Below are 9,593 nucleotides of genomic sequence, written 5' to 3'. Positions count from 1 at the left end.
TATGTCACTGTGACCAGATGGCATTCACCCAAGTGTTCTGAAGGAACTCAAATATGAAATGACATACCACAGTTAATAATTCTGCAACGTGTTGCTTAAATCATCCTCTGTACCGGATGCCTGGAGGATAGCTAATATAATGCTGATTTTTTTAAGAGAGTCCAGAGGCCATTCTGCCAATCAGAGGCCCATAAGCCTAACTTCAGTCCCAGGCAAATTGGCAAAAATGGCAGTAAATAACAGAATTATCAGAGACCTAGATAAACACAATAAGTTGAGGAAGAATCAACATGGCTTTTGTAAAGGGAATGTATGCCTCACCAATCTACTAGAATTATTTGGGGGTGTCAACAAGCATATGGACAAGGGTGATCCAGTTGATAGCATGAACATAGACTTTCACAAAGTCTTTCACAAGGTCCCACATCAAAGGCTTTTAAGGAAAGTAAGCAGTCGTGGGATCAGTAACTGGTTAAAAGATAGGCAACAAAGGGTAGGAATAAATGGTCAGCTTACAGTGGAGAGAAGTAAATAGTGGGGTCCCTAAGGATCTGTATAATGTATTCATAAATGATCTGGAAAAGGGGGTTAAGAGTGAGATGGCAAAATCTGCAGATAGAAAATTACTCAGGATAATTTTTCTTCCTTAGAGGTTTTTTAAGGTCAGGCTTGACAGCCCTGGCTGGGATGATTTAGTTGGGGATTGGTCCTGCTTTGAGCAGGAGGTTGGACTAGATGACCTCCTGAGGTCCCTTCCAACCCGGATATTCTAAGTACAAAGAGTTACAAAAGTGGGTGACTGGGCAACAAATGGTAAATGAAATTCAATGTTGATAAGAGCAAAGCAATACATGTTGGAAAACATAATCCCAACTATACATACAGAATGATGTGGTCTAATTTAGCTGTTACCACGCAAAGAGATCTTGGAGTCAGTGTGGATAGTTCTCTGAAAACATCAATGTGCACCAACAGTCAAAGAAGCTAACAATCTTAGGACCTTTAGAAAGGGGTAGATAAGACAGAAAATATCATAATGCCACTATATAAATTCAGGGTATATCTACAATTTGAATGCAGCGCTAGTCACGCTATCTCAAAGAAAGATATATTAGAACTGGCAAAAGCACAGAGAAGGGTAAAAACAATGATTAAAGGTATGGAACAACTTCCATAGGAGGAGAGGTTAAGAAGGCTGGGACTGTTCATCTTAGAAAGATATGACTAAGTAGGGGAGGGGGGAAGGATATAGAAGTCTATAAAATCATGAATGGTGTAGAGGAAATGAATAAGGAAGTATGATTCATCCCGTTACGTACCACAAGAACCAGGGTCACAATGAAATTAATAGGCATCAGATTTAAAACACACATAAGGAAGTACTTTTTCACACAACACACATTCAATCTGTGGAATTGTTGCCATGGGATGTTGTGAAGGCCAAAAGTGTAACTGGGTTTGACAGAGAATTAGCTAAGTTCATGAAGGATAAATCCATCAATGGCTATGAGCTGGGATGGTCAGGGATGCAACCCTATGCTCTGGATGTCTCTAAACCTACAACTGCAGAAGTTGGGACTGAACAGCAGGGGATGGATCACTCAGTAATTGTTCTGTTTTGTTCATTCCCTCTGAACCATCTGGTACTGGCCACTGTCAGAAGACAGGATACTGGGCTCGATGGACCACTGGTCTGACCCAGTATGACCATTCTTATGTTCAGAGGGATGGGCTGAAGCAGATGTCCAGTGAAAGCAAGTTCCATATGCTAGAAGCCATCACAACAGAAGATCATCCATCTGCCCACAAGAAACTATGGTGGAATTCCTTAAAAGGCAGATTATGTCACAATGCAAATACCTGTCTAGGAGGAGCTTTTGTATGTTGTTATTCTTTAGTCAGGAGAAATTAGAAGAAATCCAATTCACAGAAAATGAGGCTTATCCCAGGCTGGGATACAACATGGCATAGTCATGACATAAAGAAAGGACCTCAGCAGCAGAGGAGGAAGAGGCTCCTGATATTGAAAAGTATGAATTCAAGTATGCCCCAATGTAAGTGGGCCTTTAAAAGTGATGGATGTTGAAACACAAAACTCATTGGCCCTATCTCATTGTACCTGTTACTGTGTTGTTGAGCTGGCTTGTGTAATTACACAGAAGAACCTAATATTTTATGATAGTCAATAGGGAGGGAGAATGGTGGGATCTCACATTTGACATGTTACCTTACAGGTTTCAATCTCTTGGGCTCTGTTCTTGTCCCAGGTGCTGAAAAGGTTAGATAACTGAAGCATGCCTTGCCTTTTGATACCTCCACCCTCTCATGTATCTTCCAGCTGTTTGGTTTAAGGGAGACAGGAACAGGCCAGCTGCGGAAGCTGATATCCGGACAGTGCTGTGCTCTGCCCAAGGAGGGGCACGGGAGAAGGTCCTTATAGAGCTGGGTAAAGTGGTAAAAAGATCAAGAAGGGGGCAGCATATCTAAAGGTGAGGGGATGGGACCGGGACGTATTTGAGGCAGGTTCTAGTCCCAGTTCTGCTGATTTGCTGCGTGACCATGGTGCCTGCCCCGGGCCGTGTCTCCGTTTCCCCATCAATAAAATGGGGGTAAGGATAGGAAGGTGCTGTACAGAGCACTGTTTGGGAAGCTCAAACGTTGTCTCCCTCCCCACGCAGGGCAGGCGGGCTGAGGCGGCGGCTGCTTTTCCTTGGCAGGCTGCCGCTGCTTTCCCCCCGCCCCGGAGAGGGGGGCATCCAGCGGGCAGCTGAGGCCCGGGCACCTCCCCGGCAGCCGCTCCCCGGAGAACTCAGGTGGCGGGCTGGGGGGAGCGCAGCAAGGAGCATGCGTGCTGGGGAGGGGGGAGGCGGCGGCTGTTTATTTGCAGCGGGGCAGGCGGAGCCGCGGCAGAGCGCGAGCAGCCAGCAGTGGCTCGGGCTCCTGCCTGCCCCGGCGGCACCATGCTAGCGGCGCTGCCCGCCCGCGCCCGGCCGGAGGAGGATGCCCCGCGCCCGCGAGGAGCCAGCCCAGCAGGATGGTGACAACCTCCGCCAGCGGCAGGAGCCGGGATCGAGCGCCGCTGCAGCCGCCGTCCCCGCCTCCTTCTCCTGTCCCCGCAGCCTGGGCGGCTGCTGCTGCTGCTGCCGCCGCCGCTGCTCCAGCCCGGCCCGGCTCCGGCAGCTCCCTGGCCGCGGCGCTGCTGCTGGCCGGGCTGTGCGCCCTGTGCTACGGCAGCTCTCTGCGGGGCGAGTTCGTGCACGACGACGTGTGGGCGATCGTCAACAACCCGGACGTGCGGGCGGCGGCCCCCTGGGCGGGCGTCTTCGCCAACGACTTCTGGGGCAAGGGCATGGCCGAGAACACCAGCCACAAGTCCTACCGCCCCCTCTGCGTCCTCACCTTCAAGTAAGTTCCCCGGCCCGGCCGGGCGCCCACTGCGCCCTCCCGGCGCGCCCGTGCCCGGCTGCAGCCTGGCGCCTCCTGCTGGCTCCCGGGGCGCGCGAGGGAGCCCTGCGGAGCCCTGGCCCCGCTCGCGGCCAGCCCCGGGCTAGGGGGTGGGCAGAGGCGCGCCCGGGGTTAACCCTGGCGGCTTTGAGAATGCGGAGTGCGGCGGCCTTAGCCCTGGCGGCGACAGCGGGTTGGGAGCAGGCGGGTTAGCCGCGCATCCCCCGGCGACTCGCGGGGTGCAGCCGCCAGAGCTCCCCGAGTGGAGGGAGGACTGGTGGCTGCACCCAGCTGGCGGGTTTCCCCGTGTGTGTGTGTGTGTGTGTGGGGAGGGGGGTATATAGGGGGAAGGGGAGGTTACTTGGCGGGTGGGGCAGCGCGGGGGCGCCTGTGGGTCCGCACTGGGTGGTGGAGGAGGAAGCGAAGGGCTTTTCGGGGCTTGCACCCCAGCGAGCGAGCCGCTGACAGTGCCTGCCCCTCCTGGGTGCAGTGCTCCCCACGGCGCCGGCTGGCCCGAGGGCGCGGGACGGTCGAAGCCCGCCGTGCCCCGTGGGGCAGAGGGCGAGGCGGGGTTCTGGGGCACCAGAGCTGCCCGCCCTGGCCCGGGCATGTTTGGGGCTGGGAGGCGAGCTTCGTGAGTCAGCGTTTCTGAAGGGAACGCGCGAGCAGTGCAGACCCCGGTGGGGTGGGGAGAGAGGAGCCTAGCGGGCTGCCTTCCCGTCAGCACCGGGGCCGCTGCCTCAGGTTGTGCCCGGGGCTCTGGCTTCTCCAATCCGACTGGGGAGCTCTGAGGGGCGGGAAACGCTGGGTTGGCATCAGAATCTGCTTGTGCGGAGGGGACTCGTTCTCTCCGAAAGGCAGGCAGCTCTAGGGGAACAGCTGTCTGGTGCACCTGCCAAGAAACCCTGAAGTTCCTGCAAAAGCTATGTGGCTTGCTGGGTCCACAGCATCTGCAAACCCCCACCGGTTATTCCTTGTTGGTTGGCTTTGTGTTCATTCAAGAAGAATAGAATAAAAACGCTTAGAAAGTGCTTTGTCTCTGAAATGATCATTTAAATGTTAAAAGAAAAGGAGTACTTGTGGCACAAATTTGTTAGTCTCTAAGGTGCCACAAGTACTCCTTTCCTTTTTGCGAATATGGACTAACACGGCTGCTACTCTCAAACCTGTCATTTAAATGTTCTAATTCCTGTTCAACCCTCCCTTTAAAGAAACCAAGCCAACTCTAGTGCCTTTTTGAAATCTCCTTTTCTGCAGTAAGAACAGGGACTTAACATTTGTCTACTGATCACTTTCAGCTACACTTCTGAGAGAAATATATTAGCAACACTTTTTAAAAGAACCATACTTCTAGGGTCTGCCTTAAATATACTACTACATTTCTTACTGTCTGACAGCTGCAGCTCTCACCTCAGTCACTGACTTCAGACTCAGACAGCTATTCCGCATTAGGTGGCCCTTATGCATGACATGCAGAATAGGCAGGGAACGTTTTCTGTTACAAAAGAAAGAAGACAAGTTGGGCAGCAGCTGGAAAGTAACTGACAGTTGTGCCCCGCTAATCTGGAAGGGAAAGCTGCCCCACTTTTTAAAAAGGGTAGCAGATGGAGTTAGTATAGTGCATGTAATTCATGTCCTTCTGGTTATCTTACTCCTTTTTTTACTGTGTTTTGATGAAACCCTTGATAATATAAAATATTTGATATATTGTAATAAATAAAACGCATTTTAAAATTGAGGGTCATGAACTTTCAGTATTGCTATGAGAAGACTTATGGGTCACACTTTAAGGTTTTGTTTATAAATAATTTATAAGCATGTTACAGACATAAGCAGTATGTGCTATCGATGGCTATAAGCACATAAGTGGAAGGTATTATACATGGTTATAATCAATTTGTTGACCTGTTGGACTCTAACAAATAATTACATCATCAAATAATCATTTATAAAAAATCTGCATGAACTAGCTGAAAATGGAACCTTAATATAAAGTGAAACCCATTAATGAATTAAAAATTTCTTATTTTTATTTATAAAAAGCTGGGAGTGTTCTTGGTGTTTTACAGACAGGTCTGAAGATAAGAACCCTGCCTTGAAGAGGTGCACTGGCTTTGCATAGGCAAAACCATTTCTATATGGATCCCCATTGACTTCTTTGGTGGCAGGATCAGCATACAAGGATCTGATGGCAGCATAGGGCCTAAATTATGAGAGATAATTAGTGAAGTGCTTTTGAACTTTAACAAAGTACCTGAAATGAAATGTTTCAGTATGCATTTTTTTCTTTGAATCTGAACCAGCATTTGCTTATACTGTTTAATTTAAAACATATTTAGGATGAAATCATGCTTGATTTAGCTATGCAGGTAGTTCTTTTGGCAGTTAGTTGGACTAGTTTTGTTTGCAGGATTTGATACTGAAGTATATTCACTTCAAAGTGTTTACTATATAGTTTTAATTTGATCGGTACCTGGGCTGGTTGTTGGATTGGGAAGGAATCATTTTACTTCTTTGATACCTGACTGCAGAGTGAAGACTAATTCAGCTCAAAGGCCTAAGTAGCCTCTGTGGGACCTTTGTGGTCCGTCCCCCCCCCCACCATTGCCAGCAGTAGGGGAAGAGGAGGTTGACGGGATCTGAGCAGAAGTGGGTCATCTAGCCCCACTTCCTGAAAACTGTGCATAGGGGGCTCTCACCAAGTGGTACTGCACTCCAAGTGTGGAATGCATGCTCCCTGCATAAACATCCAGTCTCCCCCTTGCTCTGCAGAACATCACTGGTTCCACTGTGTAGAGGCACACTTTCCCTCTGGAGCAAGGGGTGGATTTGCCCTACCTGGCAATAAAATGCTTAATAGAAATGGACCTTTTTAGCAAAATTGAAATGAAAACAGCATCCTAATACACTTTCCAGAGATGAGAGCACTTAGGATGCTTAAGAAAATGGTGCATTGTGTGTATTTGCAGATTAGATTGAAGTTGGAATGTAATGGCTGAGCTACCTATTCAGCCGCACTATGTTGTCTAAGTGAAGATCAAAGGGTTTTAACAGTAGCCAGACCCTGTGTGAGGCACCATTCGTTATTCTCCTCTGGAATAAAGTTATATTTCCAACCATGGAATTTGTTCTATTTGTTCTGTGCACACAATTCAGAGACCCTATGGATTTTGGATTATTTTATAGCAAGATTCAGAAGAAATTTTTTGGGATTATATCTGCAACTCTCATCATAATATACCAAGGACATTTTATTCTCTCTTTTTCATCCTTTAATAGCCATGCCTTTTTGTAGCTATGAAATCAAGAGGAACAATTCAGGATGCCCTATACACTTTGAATTGACACTGGAATGAAGTCTATGACAGCGACTACCATGTTCTGAAAATGATTTTGCTTGAAAAACACCCCCCCCCCACATCCATTAGAAGAATTTTAAAAGGACAGTCCTTAACACAAAACCAAGCAGTTAAAAATGTCAAACAAGTTCAGAAAGACTAAAATAAAAGATTTTAAAATAAAAATCTTTAATTTCAGAATACAGTTAAGTTACAGATTAATAAATACATATGGATATAATTTATTCTGTGTGTGCTCTCAATATGAACAATGAGAGGAAAGTTGAATGGCCTAGGTTACTAGAACCTTGAGCTAAAAGTAAAATATTCACACTCTGGGTGCATTTTTTTGTGTCTGGACATGAGCAAGCCAAAAAACCCACAACCCCCACAAAAAAAACAACCACCAGGCCCGCCCGCCGCCCACCCCATCCTGAATGTAAGTTCTTGGCTTTTTTTTTTTTTTTTTTTTTTTAAAGAGGTTACTTAGTATATTTCATCTTCTACAGTTCATTCTCTCCCTCTCTTTCCTGCCTTAAAAACAAATAAACAACCAAAACAGTATAATGTGTTCAAATAAGTGTGTGTGGGTGTGTATAATTTCCTAACAGCCAATCCTTCAATTCATCCTGGGCTCTTAGAAAGCACCCAGCTTAAATATGTTATGCCTTGTCACTGGTAACAGAGGTTCTGTAGACCAGTTATGTCCTCAGTGACACTTAGGTTACACCCTTGCTTCTCATGTATTTGCACAGTGTTGCTGATTTGGAACTTCGTAAACAATACTGTTAGATGTAAAAGACAAAATAAAATCCTCAGCTCACTGTCTCTTAACTGTTTGTTCTGCAAGGCCAGTAACCAAAAAAACCCAGTAAAAACTTGCTTTTGTCACTCAAATGGCTTATGACTGAGACAGCAAATCTGTGGAGTAATAAGGTAACGCTTTTATATAGTCGTCAGAGTAGAACTGCTCTTTAAGGAGCAGCACTAACAGGCTTGGAAAGAAGGCTCTTCTAAATTCAAGAGATAAAAAAAACAAGTTTCAAAGGACATTAAACAGATGTCATCCTGTTTTAACTTTGGTTTGGTGAACACAGCCTGTAAGGAAAATGAAAGGCATGCCCCTAAAGTCCATTTGAAATCCCATTAAACCAACGAAAGGCTCACCCTTTCACAAGATGGAGAGGGACACAGAAATCAACAGATTATTTGGGACAAAAGATGGGGGAAAAAAAGAGATTGGAGGTGCATTCACAGGGTCAAAAAAAAAAAAAAGTTCCAGAGGGGGACACCCAGCAGAGAAACCTCAAAACACCCATTTCTCATAGGAGTTAGCGGAACTCTTCTTAGATGCATGAAGGGAACAGAAAAGGGCCCTGCAATTGCAGACAACCCCCTGTCCTGCTGCTTCTTCCTGGCCATCTTGGCTAATGCCAGGAGGAGATGGACAAGGAAGTCATGGGACTTTCTGGATCCATGGATGAGGAGATGGACAGCCTTGGAGACTGACATTTTCTTCCCACAGAACTGGTGTAGAAGAAGGCAGTAGTGCATGCTTCCTTCACACCAATGTTCCTTTACCCTGACTTAGTGTGATCACTTCCTTAGAAGAGCAGTTAAATCTTTGCTCATTCATTCACTGGTCTTTCTGCTGAGGTGCACCAACAAAAAGGCTAGTAGTGGTGGCTTTTGGGACATGGACACTTGGGAGTTAGACTGAGAACATCATCTCTTTTCACAAAGAGAGCTGTATTTGCTGTCAGCAACAGCTAGGAAGGTGTGATCCAAGGCCCACTGAAGTCAATGGAAAGATTCCCATTGACTAAAATTTCCTTTGGATCAGACCTTTAGCAACTATGAACCTCTGGGTTAGATTTAAACAACAGCCAAGAGGTAAGATGTTCAATAATCCATTATCAGCCCCTGCCACTGTCCAGTCATCTACAAGTAAACCCTTCTGTTCTCCAGGTGGATAGGTGGGGACAATGGCAGTGGGGTGGACTTTAAGGTTAGGGAGTTAAAAATAAAATAAAAATGGAGTCCCCAGATTTGATTTGATTTTGTTTTACCTTTGTAACAATGTATTATTGTGTTACAGTTTGACACCACACAGTGAGCTGTAATTTGTAACGCTAAATACTCAGGCTCCCAGATATGATATCTTGCTGTACAATCATTTCATAGCAGTGCTACTATACTTAGGATTATGTCCGTGTTCTCTTTACACATCCTATTTTGGATGTTTTTAATTTGACCATAAAAATCAGTTTCTGTACTGAAACTTATTATACAAGACCTGAAACGGATGCACATTTTAAACTGTTGTTCACCAAATACATATATATTTAAGAACGTCCATTCTGAGTCAGCCCAAAGGTCCATCTAGCCCAGTATCCTGTCTTCCGATCATGGCCGATGCCAGGATCCCAGAGGGAATGAACAGAACAGGTAATCATCAAGTGATCCATCCCCTGTCGCTCATTCCCAGCTTCTGGCAAACAGAGGCTAGGGACGCCATCCCTGCCCATCCTGGCTAATAGCCATTGATGGACCTATCCTCCATTATTTATCTAGTTCTTTTTTGAACTTTGTTATAATCTTGGCCTTCATAAAATCCTTTGTTAAAGAGTTCCACAGATTGACTGTGCATTGTGTGAAGAAATACTTCCCTTTGTTTGTTTTAAACTTGCTGCCTTTTAATCTGATTTGGTGACCAGTGTTCCCTCTAATTTTTCCCACCCATGTGCGGAATGAATTTTGTTATGTGCACCAATATGGAGGTGATGTGTGACACATCACTTTCGTATCAGT

At 46.2% G+C, this 9,593-nt stretch overlaps 1 protein-coding gene across 7 annotated transcripts in view; it reads left to right on the top strand.

The window, feature by feature from the left end:
• Positions 1-2,859: 2,859 nt before the first annotated feature.
• Positions 2,860-9,593, top strand: part of TMTC1 (transmembrane O-mannosyltransferase targeting cadherins 1) — a 176,329-nt gene continuing 169,595 nt past the window's right edge. For 2 of the 7 annotated variants that reach the window (XM_037878291.2, XM_037878265.2), the window contains exon 1: positions 2,860-3,405. In XM_037878291.2, the coding sequence (XP_037734219.1) occupies positions 3,035-3,405 (371 nt within the window). In that variant the 5' untranslated portion in view covers positions 2,860-3,034. The remainder of the gene's footprint in view (positions 3,406-9,593) is intronic. The other 5 variants (XM_037878299.2, XM_037878272.2, XM_043540624.1 and 2 more) reach the window with 4 other exon arrangements.

The sequence above is a fragment of the Chelonia mydas genome, chromosome 1, assembly GCF_015237465.2.
Source record: "Chelonia mydas isolate rCheMyd1 chromosome 1, rCheMyd1.pri.v2, whole genome shotgun sequence".
Taxonomy (NCBI): domain Eukaryota; kingdom Metazoa; phylum Chordata; order Testudines; family Cheloniidae; genus Chelonia; species Chelonia mydas.
The sequence above is the reverse complement of the archived record's forward strand: the minus strand, read 5'-3'. Positions and strand labels throughout refer to the sequence as shown.